General features: G+C 38.6%; 1 protein-coding gene across 1 annotated transcript in view; it reads left to right on the plus strand.

Moving 5' to 3' along the window:
• The window catches only part of LOC150096534 (annulin-like), a 250,503-nt gene that overhangs the window by 141,456 nt on the left and 88,401 nt on the right, over positions 1-20,646 (plus strand). Inside the window, exon 12 of the mRNA XM_090408550.1 lies at positions 8,170-8,315. Within this exon, the coding sequence (XP_090264676.1) occupies positions 8,170-8,315 (146 nt within the window). The remainder of the gene's footprint in view (positions 1-8,169; positions 8,316-20,646) is intronic.

Here is a 20,646-nt window from a genome sequence, read left to right on the forward strand (position 1 = left end):
TTATAATCCTTTCTGGATTAATCAGATAAAATCCCCTCACTAACTTAAACATTTCTCTCATATCATCTCTTTTCCTCCTATCTGCCAAACTCTGCAATCCACATTTCTTCTACCTCTCTACATAGCTAGCATTCCAAAGTTGTGATATTGTCTTGGTCACTTGTCTCTGGACCCTCTCCAATGCTTCCACATCACACTGAAAACCAAGTGACCAAATCTGAGCACAGTAGTCCAAGTGTGGTCTGAACAACCTCCTTATCTCTACATATTAGAGTACTTCATATCATATGTATGATACATATTCAGCATTACAATATGCAGTTTTTGCAAAACTTGCGATATGCCTTCTAAACTTCAGTCTGCAGTCAACCATCACTCCCAAATCTCCAATCTCATCCATTTCCTGCAGTACATCACCATCAATATAGTACAAAGCCTTATATTTCTGCACTCCAAAATGCAACACCTTTCACTTATTAATATTAAAACTACAACCTCACTCCTTTGACCACATTAAAAGTCTATTGAAATCTTCCTGAAGGGAATTAATATCAGCAGCGCTACTTATAATTCTCTCCAACTTTGCATCATCAGCAAACAGAAGAAAATCTCCTGTCAGTCCATGTGATATATTATTTACAAACAAGTTAAACAGCAGAGGCCCAAGAACAGAACCTTGGGGCGTGTCACTGGTTACACTCTTTTTTTGAGACACCCATCATATGCAACTTGCTAGAATCCTTCAGAGAGCCAATCTCCAATCCATCTTACTATATATGATTCCACCATCTAACGATGATGGAAATATATGCTATCTATTTCCATCATCTACAGCTAGTACACCAACTTATCATGTGGTAATCTATCAAATGCCTTTGCAAAGTCCAAGAATATCACTGTATATGATTTTCTCTTATTTAACACATTCGTTACTCTATCATAAAATGCAAGTAAATTGCTAAAACAAGACCTACCCTTTACAAATCTATACTGATCATCATAAAGAATACTATGTCCATCAACTCAATCTTGTATTCTGTTCCTAACCAATCTCTCCAACATCTTGGCTACAACTGCAGTTATTCAGACTGGTCTATGATTGGAAACTTCTGGAATGGTACTATTTTCCTTGTGGAATGGTACTATTTTTCATTCTTTCCACTCCTTAGGTACCTTACTCACTGAAAGACTTCATGAAATAACCAGGTCAAGGGCATAGCTAACTGTTGTGCACATTTCTTAAGAATACATGACAATATGTCATCCATGCCCACAGACCTATTAAATCTGACTCAATCGACACCTCTGATTTTTTCACTTCCAATTCTCCTAATATTTGCCTCCCTTCTATATATTGCACTGCATCATTTACACCAGAATGATATACACTGGTAAAATGCTTGTTCACTAATTCCACTATATACTTTGAAACTCTTATTCTGCTCCCATTACTATCTGCCGGCCTGGCTGGCCGAGTGGTTAGCATATCCTCTCTCCAGCCAAAAGGCTGCAGGTTCGAATCTCGCCGTGGGTATGGATGTTTGTGAGTGTCTGTGGAAATACTAGTGGTGGTGTCGGCAGTAGATGGCATTGGTATAGTTGTGGTCATTTGGTAGATTGAGTAGTGGAGACAGAGTTGAAGAGCAGGTGCCCTGCCTCGATGAGTCCTTGGATTCCCTGGAGGTGTCAAATAATAATAATAATATAGCAAAAAAACTCCCTTGAATTAACCACCTAATATCTTGTCATATTGCACCTTTTCTTTATTTATCATGCTCATCATCTTCCTAGCATGCACTTTATACTCTTTATACATCTTTACTACAGCAGTTATCCAGACTGGTCTATTCTTTCTCTTGGTTGCCATATAGCAGAATTCCCTGGAATTAACCTTGGCCTGAGCAACCAAAGTATGTTAATGCACTGTCACTTCCATGTATTGTAAACATATTATTATTATTATTATTACCCAAGACCTCATGGAGTCAAAGACTCATCTGGGAGGTCCTTTTATCACACACACACACACACACACACACACACACACACACACACACACACACACACACACACACACACACCTCATCATACCGTGTCTTAAACACACTCAAACCCCTTGCAGACACCACAATCTCAGGCAAGGCATTCCACTCATTCACGACTCTGCACGAAAAAACCTGCCTCTCACTCCCCTACTCACACCCTCTTTATACAGTTTCCCGGGATGACCTCTGGTTCTCCCCTGATCCCACTCTGGTTCTCCCACTATTCTGTGTAGAACTTCTCCACCACTGATCTTATAACAACCCCCTTACCAACTTGTAGGTCTTTATCATATCTCCCCTCTTCCTTCTCTCCACCAGACTCTGCAAATTACATCCTCTCAATCTTTCCTCATACTTGACATTCCAGAGGTTAGAAACTACCTTAGTCAGTTGCCTTTGGACCCTTTCCAAAATCTCTTCATCCTTCCGAAAACCCAGTGACCAAATCTGGCACAATAGTCCATATGTGACCTAATCAAAGCCTTATACAACGGAACAAGAATCTCTCTACTTCTACACGTCAGTGTCCTCTGCATCATTCCCAGAAGTCTTTGTGTACATAAGCATTAGGGTGTGAATAATGGATGAAAGGTTAAAATTTTGGGTACATGAAGGTTGCAGGATGTAGCGCTTCGATTTTGGGTACTGTCTGTACATTATTTCTATCCCCCCCCCATAAGAAACTGGAAGGGGATAGTGTGACATCATGTTTGGTGGGATAATGAAATGCTAACAAAATTTGGTTGTAGAAGATATAACTGGTATTTTCAGTGAAACGTTTCTGAACAAAAGAATAGAGATTGACAAAAAAACAAAAGTCTGGGTTGATGAGTAAAGAGATTGTTATTGGGTAGAATGTATTTATGCAGTCTTGTTTTGGTGTTTTAGTTACATTTTAAATCGTTATATATAAGTTAATTATAATGGCATCAATTTCCAATCACAACAAATTCGTGCAGTTCATAGGATGAAGATGAACACAAGGAGGAAAATGCAGTGTAAGCAAAGCTTATGTATTTTCAAGTCATGTAGAAAAGGTAGGACGTGAGCTAAAATATTCATAGATCCTCACGATGTGCAAATTTACAATGCCAGATTGGTACAGTAAATTTTAACAAAGCAATCAAGACATATAAAAAAAGTCATTATCAAATTCCTTGTAATTACCCTCAGGAGATTATTATTATTATTATTATTATTATTATTTTTATTATTCAGGCCTCCATGGAGTCAAAAGACTCATCGTGGAAGGTCCTTCCTAAGAAACACAACGTCTATCAAAACTCATCGAGGGGAGGTCTTCCCTGAGAAACACAAAGTCTATCATATCACTCCTTAAACTCATTGACTGTTCTCGCTCTCATCACTCCAGGCAATGCGTTCCATGGTTCAACCACCCTCCATGCAAAGAAACCACTCCTCACCCTCTTGCAAACAGTTTCCTTTCGTAACTTCCAGGGATGGCTTCCTGTCATCACTCCTTCCTGCTGTTCAACCAAGCGAAAGAACTCCCCAGTGTCAAACCTGTAACCACCTATCAACAGTTTAAAAGTCTCAATCATATCACACCTCTCCTTCTATCCACCAAACTCTGCAGTCCACATTCCCTCAGCCGATCCTCATAACTAACATGGTACAGTCCTGAAACCATCTTTGTTATCTGCATTTGTCTTTCATACTTTGTATTTCCACAGTTAATTTATCCCCTTCAAATCCTGCGGACCAAATCTGAGAACAGTAGTCTAAGTGTGGTGTGATCAGAGACTTATACAACGGAATGATAACCCTTTTATCTCTGCAGGTTGGTGTCCTTCTCATTATTGCAGCAATCCTCTGTGTTACCTTCACCACATTGCAATATGTCCCCTAAATTTCAGGTTTCTATCAATCATCAAACCCAGATCTCTTGTCTTCCCTACTTCCTCCAGTATAACTCCTCCCATAGAGTATGCAGCATCTCATCGATGTTTCCCAAACCTCAAGACCTTACATTTTGCTGCATTAAACTGAAACCCCCATTCATTTGCCCATTCAGCTTATTCAAATCCTCTTGCAGGGCTACCACATCTGCACTATTACTAATAATCCTTCCTAGCTTTGCATCATCCACAAACAACTGAATATCCCCTTGCAATCTGCTGACAATGTCATTGATATAAAGGTTAAACAATATAGGTTCCAGTACTGAGCCCTGTGGGACCCACTTGTAACCCTCTGTCTCCTTGAAACTGTTCCACCATACACAACTCTCTGATACATATTGGACAGCCAATCCTGAATCCAGTTGACCAGTCTGACATCCAGACCCATGTGCTGCAACTTAAATATCAGCTTATCATGTGGCACCCTGTCAAATGGCTTTCGCTAAGTCTAAGAAAATGGCAGTATATGCCTTTCCCTCATCTAATGCTCTTGTAACTTTATTATAAAAGGCTAGCAGATTGCTAAAACAAGAGTGCTCCTTCACAAATCCATGTTGACTCTCATGGATAACACCACCCTCATCTGCCCAATGCTGTATACAGTCCCTCACTACTTTCTCCATGATCTTAACAACTACTGATGACACGCAAACTGGCCTATAATTAGACACTTCTAGTCTGCTATCACCCTTATGCAATGGCACTATCTTTCCTTCCTTTCATTCCATGGGCCCCCTTTCCCCCAGCCAGACTTTCATTGAACAGGATACACAGGATACTATGATAATGCTACATGTAATGTTTAAATCATTACTAACTTCCTATCAACAATTTTCCTCCAAATTAGTTTTCTGTCAGGAATCTAATACTGTCAGATCTTATATTTCAGTTTTCTAAAGTATTTCTAATTGCATCAGCCCACCTAGATCTTGGTGGTTGTTGGTGGCAATATAGGCATTGCTAAAGGTTAGCAATGGCTATTGTACATCAGGCAGTGACATTCATCTCCAACCTAAAGACATTCAAATTCACAAACATTCGTACTTAGTGGGATATAAACTCACACCCTGCTGGTCAGAGAATGGGTATGTTTTCTATTATCCAACCCAGCCAGCGGATGTCTGCATATTACTGTTTTTTTGAAATGACATTTTTGTCACATTGCAAAAGCTTTGCTAGATATAATATATTATTATTATTATTAACATCTGACCTTTATGGAAGCAAAGGACTCATCTTGTGTTGCCTGCACAGCACCTGCTTGCAGATTTCATGCTTAATCTCACTTTTTTTTTTTTTTCATTTTGGGATTTAATCAGACATTGCTGCTGTAAAATAGCTCTTGATCAATGCCTGCATAACATCTATATCCTTCCCACTCAACTGCTCTTTCCATGCAATACCTTCCTAGCTCTTAAGCTTTCCATAATCACCAGCCTTGTAGTTCTTTATAGTTCTCATGTGACTGGCTGCAACCCAAGTGATCACTTTGTGGTCACTCTCACCAACTGGGTGAAGATTATACATGCAATTCACAATCACATCTTCTGATGATGTAACCAAATCTAAGACTCTTAACTCTCGTGTGCCCTGTGTTATGTACTGCCTAAGATTTATGTTCCTTAAGAACTCAAGAAATTCATTTCCTTATTTCCTGATGATCTCTTCATTCCAGTCAATATTGCCATGGTTGAACTCACGCATAATGATTGTCCTTTTTTTGTTCACTAAGCCAAGGTGCCTATACATTTCTTTGTCTCCACCTTCCACATTCCCTGGCCTGTAACAACACATCCCACCAAATATCACATTCTATCAATCTCCACTTCACATTACTTCAAAACCACTGCCACTTGTAGAAAGTATTTTACCTTGGGTATAATAAATGTTAAAAATACCAAGCTATTTTAAACCTGGTTTTACTCCATTTCCCAAGTAAGCAAACAGACAAACAAGTCAAGTTTGCGCCTGCACGTATTGAAAGTCTAGCTGACCCTCAAAGTAGTGCAAGACCAAGGCAACTCTTGGTAAGAGTAGAATAAGCTCTGATCACTAATCTTAATATTTACCCTTAATGCAAAGCACATCTCCTGGAGGAGATGTATGATGTTTTGTATTAAAGGCAAGAGGCCACTACCCAGACTGGTTTCGACCTTTATTGAGGTCTCATCATGAAAATACTTATAAGCTCTGTATTACTAAAATCTTGGTATTTCTAGCCTGGCTCCCACTGATGAGACCTCAATAAAGGTCGAAACCAGTCTGGGTAGTGGCCCCTTGCCTTTAATACAAAACATCATACATCTCCTCCAGGAGATGTGCTTTGCATTAAGGGTAAATATTAAGATTAGTGATCAGAGCTTATTCTACTTTTACCAAGAGTTGCCTTGGTCTTGCACTACTTTGAGGGTCAGCTAGACTTCCAATATGTGCAAGCACAAACTTGACTTGTTTGTCTGTTTGCTTACTTGGGAAATGGAGTAAAACCAGGTTTAAAATAGCTTGGTATTTTTAACACCACTGCCACTTTTTTCTCCTTGTATCTCAACCTTGCATGGAATAATATAAAGATAAAAAAGTGTTAATCATTCTAAGAAATCTCTTTTCCACTTATTAATGCCTGTCAATTTCAGTTTCTGGATCTCTTGGTGCATAATGCATATGAATATTACGCAATTTTAACTTCACCACTGAAGCACAAATGGAAGAAAAAAATTTCTTGTACCTCGAACTATGAAACTGTTAGTCTGTTGTAAATATTCCATTCAGAAATTTCAGAATAGTTATATTGAGTGCTTGTTGTAGCAAAAAATGACAGCCTCTATAGCTCAGTTGGTATAGACAAACCCCTTTGTTTGGAAGCAACCAGGTTCGAATTCTGTCTAGGATACCAAGAACCTTTATCAGGCTTTTCAACTGAAGGTGAGTTTGCTGGTCTCATACAGAGGTAGTAAGGTTTTTTTCTTTGGAAAATTGTTTTTTTTTTTTTGTCCTGCAAACTGGCCAGCAGAACAAACACAATTTACAGAAAAAATGTATTAACATCAATGATAATATTGATTTTAACCTCCCTACCAGCTGAGATGGATGAAATAATGAGACCAAATTGCACTTCTTATCCATTGGAAATGTTTTCCACTTGGTTATACTATGAATTAAAGATACCAAGAAATTATATACTTGGATAAAGGATTAAACCAAGTATATAATTTCTTGGTATCTTTAACTTCTTATCCGTGTTATTCAATAGGTATTACAGAATCATATCCAGATTTGGCTATAGACGTCATGGCCGGTTGGGAGGTTAAAAGTGGTGCCAAATGCCTGTGTGGACATCCTAGTTGCTGTATCATCATATGCTAATGAATAAAATACATAAACTGGAAGTTAGTTACTTATTGTTATTATAATTTCACATCCCACAGAGTCAACAGACCCAATAGGAGATTTCACTTAACCTGCAGCTCAAACTGTCATATCATGTTAAACCTTAAACATGTTCACACTTTTAACATTCACAATGCAGTGCATTCCACTCATTAATCTCTTTCTTCATATAAAAAAAATCTACACCTTAAAATCCGCTCCCTTATTTCACACTCTTATAGAATTTTAAGAATTGTTCTCTTGTTTTCTCTCTCTACTGTATGTATATATGCTAACCACTCAGCCAACCAGGCTGAGTGGTTAGCATATCTGCTCTCTAGCCAAAAGACTGCAGGTTCGAAACTTGCCATGGGCATGGATGTTTGTGATTGTCTGTGAAAATACTAGTGGTGGACAGTAGATGGCACTGGTGTAATGGCAGTTTGTTGTAGTTGGTGGAGACAGAGAGTAGTAGCACCAGTGCACTCCTTTGATGAGTCTATGGACTCCCTGGAGGTGTGACATAATAATAATAACTATATTATTATAGTAAAATTCCCTTGCCAACGTAAGTCTTCTGTCATATTCACCTCTTTTCCATGTATACCAAGCTAATTTGCACCAACTAAAAGGGTAACTGTGAGCTGTCAATATTAAGCTGATTTTTTCTATACACACCCAAGAACTTTCCACTATCATAAGCTTGCATTGTTTAGTATTCTAGTTCTATATTAGATGAAATTAAATGGTATTGAAATTCTAACATATTTTCTTTTACTGAAATGAAGAATTTTATTTTTATTTTTTTAAAATTTAATATCTTTTTCTTTCTGTAGGTAGTATGGAAGAAAGAGACACAACATTAAGAATGTTGGAACGTCACAGCAGTGGTATATCTAGATACATTCTAAACAACAAAATGGAAGATATTACCTTCTCCTTTTCGGGTGTTAAGAATGTTCTTATTGGTTATCCATTTTCGGTATGTTTACTTGATAGATAAAAAGAAGCAAAGGGATATTGAATATATACATAAAGAATACAAGTAATGTAATGATTAGTTCACCCTTCTAATTATTATATTCAGTATTATTGAGATAATAATCTCAGTGTTATTGTAAAGTAGCTGGTGACAGCAAAATGCAAAGAAAAGATAATATTAATGAGTAGGGGTTTTCTTATAAATTTTGGATGAAATCTTACTTAAGTTGGTCATGACTGAGTGTGGTATTTGTACAAGTTGAGTAGCTGTTTTTGTGAAGCTTTTTGATATATTGTGTCTGAATGGTATACTGTTTCTTTGTTTCTATTATGGCAGTCTCCATACCTCCATTTACTAATATGTTAATTCCAAGCCCATCATTTAATGATTACTATCATACAAGATTGTTGAGCATGCTGTGCTTGTGGAATGTTACTTCCCATCAGTTACAGATATGACAGGAGAGAGATGGTGTGTGTGTGTGTGTGTGTGTGTGTGTGTGTGTGTGTGTGTGTGTGTGTGTGTGTGTGTGTGTGTGTGTGTGTGTGTGTGTGTGTGTGTGAAATATAAATAATGGAAGCATTCAGTGATTTCAGTGTTAGTATCACAGGTTTTGATAGCAGTAGAATTGGTGAGTTGAAAACAAGTGAGTAGTGTGATTTGAGAATGAGGTAGACAGGCATGAAGTGATGATCACTTTAAATGGTAGCAGTTCTGATGTGTAGTCTTAACTGTTAGTGATTGCGTGAAGGTAGAATGTTTGGTAAGAGAAATAGAGACATTGAGAGAGGAAAGTGAAGATATTAAGACAGTGGAGGAATGTGGGAGGGAAGAGATTAGGAGACTAGAGAGAGAGATTAACTAATATGAAGTGAAAAAGAGTGTAGCCTTTTTCAGAAGACCTGTCCATAACTAAGGTGGCTATGTTGCCTCCAACTGGGGGAGAATGGTCATGTGGTCTCGACTTGGGAAGTAGCAAAACATGCAAATTTTAGTTAAGGAGTATATGTGGAACTACAAGGCAGGTGATTATGACAAGCTAAGGAAGCAATTTGAAGCAGTGCAAAGCATAAAGATTTGGAAGGGAAGAATGCTCAGTGTATGAGGAATAGTCGAGGTATCTGGAGGAAGCAACATCAGACTGTATACCCACGGTTAGGACAATAAATTGGCTAGCATTTAGATGAATGAGTAGTATCATTAACATGAGCTGCAAAAAAAGAAAATGTTGTGGAGAGTATATAAGGAGAAATGTGACCAGCAAGCTCATGAACAGTACAAGAGTTAGGCAATAAAAGGAAAATCTGATTATAAGAAGAAATTAGCTGAGCAGGCCAAAGGAAATCCCAAAGAATTATTTCATTATGTAGCAAGTAGAAGGAAGAATAACTAATGAGTGCTGATTTTAGATATGTGATAGAGGCAGATGAAGTTCTTTAGCTACTGAGTGACCACTTTTCAATGGTATATCATCCAAGTGATGATATTGTTATGGCAGAGGTGACAGGAATTGATGTTAATAAGCTGGAGGTACTGCAGAATCTCAATGCAAATACAGCTGTAGGATTAAATGGGATATCAGCCTGCATTTTATGAGAACGTGTAAGAGAACAGGTGATGGCTTTGACTAGGCTGTTTAATTTAAGCATCGGCTCTGGCAAAGTCCCAAGGGAGTGAAAAGAGGGAAAATAATTCCTTTGCATAAAGGTGGATTTAAGCCTGTGGTAGCAAATTATAGACTAATTAGTATCCCAGGAGTGATGGTGGTAGTGGTGGGAAGTGTAAAAGTGCTAGAAAAAGTTTCGAAAAGAAAATTCAGGAATGGGTGTATAAGAATATGATACACTATGAGGGGGAAGAATGGCTTTATGAAGTGTCACTCATACCTTAGTAATTTACTAACTTTTTATAACAGTGATAGCTGAATTGGATAAAGGGAATGCCTACACAATGATATTGCTGGATTTTTATTATTATTATTACACCCTCCATGGATTCGACAGACTCATCGTGGGAGGTTCATTCAATTGACAACATATTTATCATATGGAATCTTAAAGTCCTTAACACTCCTTGCATCAACAACACATTCTGGTAATGCATTCCATTCACTAACAATTCTCCATGTAAAAAAATCTACCACCACACTTTTACATAACTTCCAGGAATTACCTCTGGTTCTTTCCCTCTCACCTTCTCTTTTTTATAATCCCCTCTGGATTAATCTGATAAAATTTTCTCACTAACTTAAACGTCTCTATCATATCACCTCTCTTCCTCTTATCCACCAAACTCTGCAATCCACATCTCTTCAACCTTTCTCCATAGCCAGCATTCCAAAGTCATGATATTGTCTTAGTCACTTGTCTCTGGACCCTCTCCAATGTCTCCACATCACATTGAAAACCAAGCGACCAGATACAAGCACAGTAGACCAAGTGTGGTCTGATCAGTGCCTTATACAGTGGCACAACCACTTCCTTATCCTTGCATGTTAGAGTACTTCTTATCATAGCAGCACTACAATGTGCAACCTTTGCAACCCTAGCAATATGCCTTCTAAATTTCAGTCTACTCTCAACCATCATTCCCAAATCTCTGATCTCATGCACTTCCTGCAGTATGGCACCGTCAGTATAGTACATAGCCTTATATTTCTGCACTCCAAAATGCAACTCCTTGCACTTATTGATATTAAAACTACAACTGATTTTGCTGGTCATCCATTTCATTGCCACTCTATTAACTTGCTTAACCCTCGGTATGCAGTCATACATTGCTTTTGCTAGATACTGCCTTATGAGTTGCGTGCATTTTTAACATCTTTTCTGCTCAGCTCATCTACCCAACGTACTGATGCTAACTGACTACAGAGCTTCCTATAATCACCTGCTTTATACTTCCATATGTATCCATTTGTGAAAGGAATTCAGCATCAGCAGCGCTACTTATAATTCTTCCCAATTTTGCATCATCAACAAATAACTGAACATCCCCCAGTCAATCCACATGATATATCATTTACAAACAAGTTAAACAGCAGGGGGGGGGGGTCCAAGAACAGACACTGGGGGTATGCCACTGGTTGTCCTCCTTTTTTGAAACACTGCTCCATCATACACAACTTGCTGGTGTCATTCAGAGACCAGCAAGTCTATTCCCATCTTCTGCAGTTTGTACACCAACTTATCATGTGGTAATCTATCAAATGCTTTTGCAAAGTCTAAGAATATCACTGTATATGATTCCCCTCTTATCTAACACACTCATCACCTTATCATAAAATGAAAGTAAATTACTGAAACAGAACTGGCCCTTCACAAATCCATGCTGACCTTAATAAAGAATGCCATGTCCATCAACCCAATTCTGTATTCTATTCCTTATCAATCTCTCCAACACCTTGAACCCAACTGCAGTTATACAGACTGGCCTATAGTTTGAGATTTCTGTCTTAGAACCATGCTTGTGGAGTGGTACTATTTTGCCCTCTTTCCACTCCTTAGGAACCCTATCCACTGCAATACTTTCATTAAATAACCAGGTCAAGGGAATAACCAACTGTGGTGCACATTTCTTAAGCATAAGTGGTGATATATCATCCATTCCTACAGCCTTATTCACATCTATCCCAACCAACATCTGATACACCTCTGTTTCTTTCACTTCCTATTCTCCTAATACTTGCCTCACTTCTATATACTTGTACCGGATAATTTATACCATATGATATACACTGATAAAGTGCTCATTCAATAATTCTACTACATCTTTTGCAGCTGTTAGTCTGCTTCCATGACTATCCACCAATGTTAGTCTGCCATAATTATTCTTCCTCTTGCTTGCCATGTAGCAGAAAACTTTCCTCGAGTTAACCTTGGCCTGACTAGCCAATCTCCTCTCATACTGCACCTTTTCTTTCTTTACCATGCTCGTCACCTTTCTAACCTGCACTTTATACTCTTCATGGATCTGATCACAATTAACTGTCTTGTACCTCTTCCATAACATTTTCTTTTCCAGCACAGCTTGCTTGATTTCGCTGGTCATCCATTTCACTGCCACTCTATTTACTCGCTTAACCCTCAGTATGCAGTCATACATTGCTTTTGTTAGATACTGCCTTATGAGTTTCCATGCATTTCCAAGATCTTTTCTGCTCAGCTCATCTACCCAACGTACTGATGCTAACCAACTACAGAACTTCCTACAATCACCTTCTTTATACTTCCACATGTATCCATTTGTGGCAGTGACCTTTTCTTGTTTCATCACTTTCCAAACACGTACCTCATGATCACTCTCACCAACTGGTGGCAGTGTCAACACCTCGTTAACGACTACATCTTGTGAAGTTATCACCAAATCCAAAACATTAAAGCCTCTAGTTCCTTCAATCACATGCTGCTTAAGATACTTATCTCTCAGAATAAATTTAGTTTAATCCTTTATCGAAGTGTGGGCAAACCAAGTTTGTGCCTGAAAATATCTTCAGGACTGGGGTAAGGTAGTACAACACTGGGAAACTTGTAGCAATGGTGGATCAAGCTACTATCACTCCTATCTCAGTATCTCCCATAATGTAAAACACATCTCCTTGCGGATATGTATAATGTTATGCATTAAGGGAAGGGCCACTACCCGGACTAGTTTCGACCTTTATTGAGGTCTCTTCAGTGGGAGCCAGGCCCAAGTGGAGATACCAGGCAGAAGCATTAGCAAGGTTATCTCTAGCTATAGGAGTTGCCAAATGGTGTGCCACCTTTTTATTAAATTATTCTGGATTTAGAGAAAGATGTTGAAAGTTTATTTTTCACTTGGTTAGGCTATAATAAATTTAGTTTAATCCTTCAGGCGCAAATTTTATCTCTCAGAAATTCCACAAATTCACTCTCCTTGTTTCCATACACTATCTCCTCCTTCCAGTCTATATTCCTGTAATTAAAGTCTCCCATCAGGATCATCTTCTTTTTACATGCCTGACTAATTTGCCTAAACATTTCACAATCTCTTCATTCTCTGGCCTATAACAGCATCCTATCAGATATACTAACCTGTTTATTTGAACTTCGCACCACACAGATTCAAAATCTGTTCATGCACCACAACTTCCACACTTCGCGGACACAATTCCTCTGCAATCATTAACAGCACCCCCCTCCTCTTTTCACTTCTCTATCCTTCTAATTTTATTCCTGACATCACATCCTCCTCAGACAACCAAGTTTCACTTATTCCAATTACTTTTGGGCATACCGTCTCAATCAATGCCACAAACTCAGCTCTCTTATTTCAAATACTATTATTATTATTATTACGGGTATCTCCATGGAGTCAATATACTCATCGCAGGAGACCCAAACTATCAAAACAATATCCATCATATCCATTCTTGAATTCATTTACAGACGAAGAACTCACAACTGAGCCAGGCAATGCATTCCACTCATTCACCACCCTCCAGGCGAAAAACCTCGTTCTCACACCCTTGTTAACTACACTTTTCCCTTAATTTCCAGGGATGACCTCTTGTTCTTCCATCACTATCACACAGCTGAAACATTTCCCCTGCATCAGTCTTATAAAAACCTTTTAGTAATTTAAATGTTTCTATGATATCCCCTCTTCTCCACCTATCAGCCAACCCTCTGCAATCCACAAGCTCTCAATCTATCAATGTAGGAAGCATTTTTTACATCATTCACCAACTTAGTCACTCTCCCTCTGAACCCTTTCCACATCCTCCTCATCTCCAAGGAATCCAGGTGACCAGACCTGAGCACAGTAATCCAAATGTGGAAGTATCAACTCCTTATAAAGGGGAATAATAACCTCTTTATCTCTGGATGTTAGTGTGTTCCTCAATAACCAAGTAATATTATGTACAATCTTGGACACCTTAGCAATGTATCCCCTGAACGTCTACCAACACCCCTAAGTCCCTAGCCTCGTCAATCCCTTGGAGTACTGTTCCATCAATGTAGTACACAGCTGGTAATACGCCTTGCATTTGTGTATAAATGTAACAATCGCTGTGTGTTTGAGGCCATCCTACCAGCATAACATTCTCTATTCTAGCTGTTATATTTTTGTGTAATATACTTCTGCATGGTATCCTGTCAAACACCTTTGCAAAAATATAACAGCTAGAATAGAGAATGTTATGCTGGTAGGATGGCCTCAAACACACAGCGATGGGGATGGATGTGAAACTGGAGATATGTATACAAGGGTGACTGATGGACAGTTACCAGGAAATAGTGTAAGGAGGAGTAGAATCTAGGAGAAAGCAGGAGACTAGTGGTAAACTGCAAGGCTCTGTGCTTGGATCACTGCTGTTTAGTTTGTACATAAATGATGATCCTTGCTATGCATGAGGATCATCATCATCATGCATAGCAAGGATTTAGGCCTAGCGTGGCCTGTTCCGACATTAGAAGTCATCGTTGAATCTTTTAAGAGGACGTCCTGGTTTTCTTTTTCCTAATGGCTTGTACTTTAAGGCTTGTTTTGGTAATCTTTCTATTTTCATTCTTCAAACGTGTTCCATCCATTTATGTTTATATTTTTTAATTTTTTCTATTACTGATTCTTCGTTAAATTCTTTCATAATTTCTTTGTTTCTTTTGTGATCAAATAGAGTATACTTTGCAGTTTTTCTCATAAACTTCATTTCTGCTGTTATTAATCTTTGTTCGTCTTTTTGTTTTATTGTCCAGATTTCACTTTTATACAATAAGACTGGTAGGGCTAAAGTATTGTATATTTTTAGTCTGCTTTGTTTTCGAACTAGGTTTGTTTAAATATAGAGTTAATTACACCTGTTATTTTTCAATATTTTACAATTTTTAGGTTTATATCTTTTTCATTTTTATATGTGATCATACATCCTAGGTAGTTAAATGAATTCACCTGTACTAAGATCTTGTTATCTATTACTATTTTAGTTCTTACTGGAGCTTGTCCTTTAAAGGCCATAGTTTTTGATTTTTCTGTGGATAAATTGGGGAGAGGAAGATGAATGTAGCAAAAAAGGGAATGGAATTTCTAGAATTCTTGAGGGACAAATGTCTTAGGCAACATGTAACAGAGGGAACAAGAGGTTCAAGAGTTTTGGATTTGGTTATAGCATCAGAAGAGTTGATAATAACTGAGATGACATCTTTCCCACCAGTTAAAGAGAGTGACCATATGGTTTTGACTTGGAAAATGAATAGACATGTAGGAGTATCAAAGAGACAGGAACGTATGTGGAATTATAAAGCAGGTGATTATAATAATCTTAGATGTCAACTTGGAGAAGTTTCATGGAGGGAGAAATTGGAAGGCCGGGATATCATTAGTGCTTGGGAAATTGTGAAGGAATATTTGTTAGCAGCAATGGAAAGCTGTATTCCACAAGTGAAGAAGAGAACACAATTTGGAGTAAACTGGATGACAAACAATATTAAACAGGAACTGCATGCGAAAAAGAGGCTATGGAAGAGATATAAGGAGACAGTTGAAGAGAAGATGCATGAAGAATATAAGACACAGGCCAGGAGAGTGACTAGTATGGTAAGGAAGGCAAAACTGGAATATGAAAGAGATTGGCCCTAAGATTCAAAGAAAATCCTAGGGAATTTTTTAGCTATATGGCCAGTAGGAGGAGAAATGATTGTGGAAGGATGACATTGTGGGATAAAAATGGGAATAGAGTGACAGATGCAGAGGACATAGTGGAATTGTTCAATGAACACTTTATTGGTGTATTTCATCCTGGAGGAGTAAATTTTAATACTAGAGGGATAGGGCAAGTTCGAGGTTTAGAGGTGCAGGAGGAGAGCGTGTTTCAAATACTGAGCACTCTGGATGTCAGTAAAGCTGTGGGACTGGATAGTATTTCACCATGAGTTTTGAGAGAATGTGCTAAGGAACTGACGATGTCTTTGATCTGGGTTTTCAATGAAAGTCTGGCTGTGAAGGTAAGATAGTGCCATTGCATAAGGATGGTAGCAGACTGGAAGTGTCTAATTATAGGCCTGTTTGTGTGTCATCAGTAGTTAGTAAGATCTTGGAGAAAGTAGTGAGGGACCATATACAGCAGCAGATGAGGGTAATGTTATCTGTGAGAGTCAACATGGATTTGTGACTCCATGCTCTATGGGAGGAGTTAAACTGGAGGAAGTAGGGGAGACAAGAGATCTGGGGTTGATGATTGATAGAAACCTGAAATTTAGGAGACATATTGCAAAGGTAGTGAAGGTAACACAGAGGATGGCTGCAATAATGAGAAGGACACTGACCTGCAGAGATAAAAGGGTTATCATTCTTTTGTATAAAACTCTGATCTGACCATACTTGGACTATTGTTCTCAGATCTGGTCCCCAGAATTTGAAGGGGATAAATTAACTGCATGGTGATGCAGTTAATTTATGATGACAGCACAGTGATAAAAAACACTGACCAGGCATGCAGTCAGGAATACATATCCATACTTGAAGTAGAAAAAGCCATCAAAAGCTTGAAATGTGGAAAGGCAGCAGGAGTAGATGATATTCGACCAGAAATGCTGAAGTATGGTGGTATAAGAGTCTTACAGTGGCTACACTGCATAGTTCAGAAAGCCTGGACAGAGGGACGAATGCCCGATGATTGGAGTAGAGCTCTCATAGTATCCATATATAAAAAGGGAAATAAAACTGAATGTGAGAATTACAGAGGTATTTCCCTACTGAGTGTTCCTGGCAAGATCTATGCAAGTATACTTGAGAAACGGTTGAGAAGAATTGTGGAAGAAAAGCTTGGTGAAGAACAAGCTGGATTCAGGCCAAATAGAGGCTGTCAGGATCAGATCTTCACTTTACGACAAATAGTCGAGAAAGCATGGGAATATAACAAAGATCTGTATTTAAGTTTTGTCGATTTGGAAAAGGCATATGACAAGGTGCCAAGAGAGAAGCTATTCAATACGCTGCAGTTATATGGTGTCAATGGGGCATTATATCAAGCAATACTTAGTCTTTATTTGAGTTGTGAGTCAGCAGTTAGAATTGAAGGAAGTACAGGAAGATGGTTTAATGTTAAATCTGGTGTGAGACAAGGATGTACATTATCCCCTCTGTTATTCATTATCTATATGGATCACATTATGAAGGAATGTGGTATTAAACCTGATATCAAAATTGGAGATTTTAATGTCAGCTCTTTGCTTTATGCGGATGATGTTATACTTCTAAATAAATCCGCTACAAGTCTGCAAGATTCTCTGACTAAATTGAATAGCTGTAGTAATAGATATGGTATGAAGGTCAGCAATAAAAAGACAAAGACAATGAAAATAGGCAGAATCATTAAAAATGTCAACTGTGTTGTGAATGGAGAACCTGTGGAACAAGTAAAACATTTCAGCTACTTAGGCACAATTTTTACTGAAGATGGTAAACTAAATATAGAAATAGACAACAGAATCAGCAAAGCTGGTATCGTGGGAAGTCAATTGAATAAATTCATATGGAATAAGAAAGAAATTAGTCGGAACACTAAATTAGCTGTATACAAGACTGTATTCAAACCAATTTTAACTTATGGATCTGAGAGCTGGGTCAGAATTAAAACACTTGACCAAAGACTAGAGACCGCAGATATGAGAGTCCTGAGAAAGATTAGAGGCGTGAACAGATGGCATCAATGGCAATATCATATTAAAAATGAGGATATTAGGAAAGAACTTGACATTGTCAGCATCCAGGAATGCGTTAGCAGAGCTAATCTCAGATGGTATGGTCACTTAAATAGAATGGGAGAGGAAAGATTAGCAAAACAAGTGTTCTCTGCCAGGTTGGCAGGAAAATGACCCAGAGGAAGACCAAGATATATGTGGATTGATACGGTACAAAGTGCCTTAGACGATAGAAATATAAGATCTGATAATGTTGGAGTCTTGACAAGTAACAGACTGATATGGAGGAAAATTGTAGATAGGAAGTTAGTAATGATGTAATTTTTTCATGTAGTACTGTCATATCCTATACACCCCTTGAGGGTACATAGCAGGAATTTGATGATGATGTTGATAAATTAACTGTGGAAAGGGTACAGAGGCAGATAACAAAAATGGTTTCAGGACTGTACAACGTTAGTTATGAGGATCGGCTAAGGGAGTGTGGACTGCAGAGTTTGGTGGATAGAAGGAGAGGTGATATGATTGAGACTTTTAAACTGTTGAGAGGTGGTTACAGGTTTGACACTGAGGAGTTCTTTCGCTTGGTTGAACAGCGGGAAGGAGTGATGACAAGGGGGCCATCCCTGGAAGTTAAGAAAGGAAACTGTTTGCAAGAGGGTGAGGAGTGGTTTCTTTGCATGGAGGGTGGTTGAATCACGGATTGCATTGCCTGATGGAGTGGTGGGAGCGACAATGGTCAGTGCGTTTAAGGAGTGGTATGATAGACTTTGTGTTTCCTAGGAGGGTCTTTAGGAGGGTTAGGTCCTTAGGAGGGTCCCTCGATGAGTCTTGATAGACCTGTGTTTCTTAGAAAGGACCTCCCATGATGAGTCTTTTGACTCCATGGAGGCCTGAATAATAATAATAATAATGCAGAGAATGTGCTAAAAAACTGAGAGCTCCATTAACATGGCTTTTCAATAAAATTCTGGCTGCTGGAAAGGTACCCAGGGAATAGAAGTAAGGTAAGATCGTGCCGCTGCATACGGGTTGTAGCAGACTGGAAGTGTCTAATTACAGGCCTGTTTGTGTGTCATCAGTAGTTGTTAAGGTCTTGGAGAAATTAGTGAGGGATTATGTACAGTGTTATGTAGATGAGGGTAATGTTATCTGTGAGAATCAACATGGATTTATTAAGGGGGCGCTCTTGCTTTAGTAATATGATTGCCTTTTATAATAAAGTGACAAGAGCAATTGATGAGGGGAAGGCATATACTGCCATTTTTTTTGGATTACAAAGGCATTTGACAGGGTGCCACATGATAAGCTGATATTTAAATTGCAGCACATTGGTTTAAATGTCAGGTTAGTCAAATGGATTCAGGAATGGCTGACTGATAGGTGTCAGAGAGTTGTGTATGGTGGGTCAATATCAAGGCAGCAGAAGGGTACTTACAAGTGTTGTTTCACAGGGCTCAGTACAGGGACCTGTATTGTTCAACCTTCATATGAATGATATTGTCACTGGATTGCAAGGGGACATTCAGTTGTTTGCAGATGATGTGAAGCTGGGAAGGGTTATCAGTAATAGTGCAGATGTGGCAGCCCTGCAAGAGGATTTGAATAAACTAGATGGATGGATAAATGAATAGCGGTGTCGGTTCAATGCAGCAAAATGTAAAGTCTTGAGGTTTGGGATCCATCGATGGAAGGATGCATACTCAATTGGAGGAGCTGTACTGGAGGAGGTAGGGGAGACGAGATCTGGGGGTGATGATTAATAGAAAAATGAAATTCAGGGAGCATATTGGAAAGGTGGTGAAGGTAACACAGAGCATTGGTGCATTAATGAGAAGGACACTGACCTGCAGAGATAAAAGGGTTATCATTCCGTTGTATAAGACCCTGATCACACTTAGACTATTGTTTTCAGATTTGGTCCCCAAGATTTGAAGGGGATAAACTGACTGTGGAAAAGGTACAGAGGCAGATAACAAAGATGGTTTCAGGACTGTAGAATTTGAGTTATAAGGATCGACTGAGGGAACGTGAACTGCATAGTTTGGTGGATAGAAGAAGGAGAGGTGAAATGATCAAGAATTTTAAACTGTTGAGAGGCAGTTACAGAGTAGACATTGGAGCTCTTTCACTCGGTGGAACAGCAGGAAGGAGCAAAGACAAGGGGCCATCACTGGAAGTTATGAGAGGAGGCTGTGTGCAAGTCGATTTGAGGAGTGGTTTCTTTACGTGGAGGATGGTTGAACCTTGGAACGCATTGCCTGATCGAGTGGTTGGAGCGGGAACGGTCAATGAGTTCAAGAGTGGTATGATAAACTTTGTGTTTCCTAAAAACTACCGCCTACGATGAGTCTTTTGACTTCATGGAGGCTTGGATAATAATAATAATTATCATACCATAATCTTTGGCTATCTCATTTAGATCTAATACATAAATGATACAGAAAGTACATAAATGATATACATACCAAAAACTAATGGTATCAATTTAATGTGGAAAAGTGGAAAATTATGCATTTGGAGATATAAAGATTACAAGCTTTGTACCATATTGAGGGAACTATACTCCAGGAAATTGATGAGGCCAAGGATTTGGGAGTGGTAGTAGTAGATAGAGTTGAAGTTTAGAGGGTATATTGCTAAGGTGTCCAGGGTAGCTAAACAGGATT

The sequence above is a fragment of the Typopeltis vanoorti genome, chromosome 18 (genome assembly GCF_054136105.1).
Source record: "Typopeltis vanoorti isolate ZY-2024b chromosome 18, IOZ_Tvanoo_1.0, whole genome shotgun sequence".
NCBI lineage: Eukaryota > Metazoa > Arthropoda > Arachnida > Uropygi > Thelyphonidae > Typopeltis > Typopeltis vanoorti.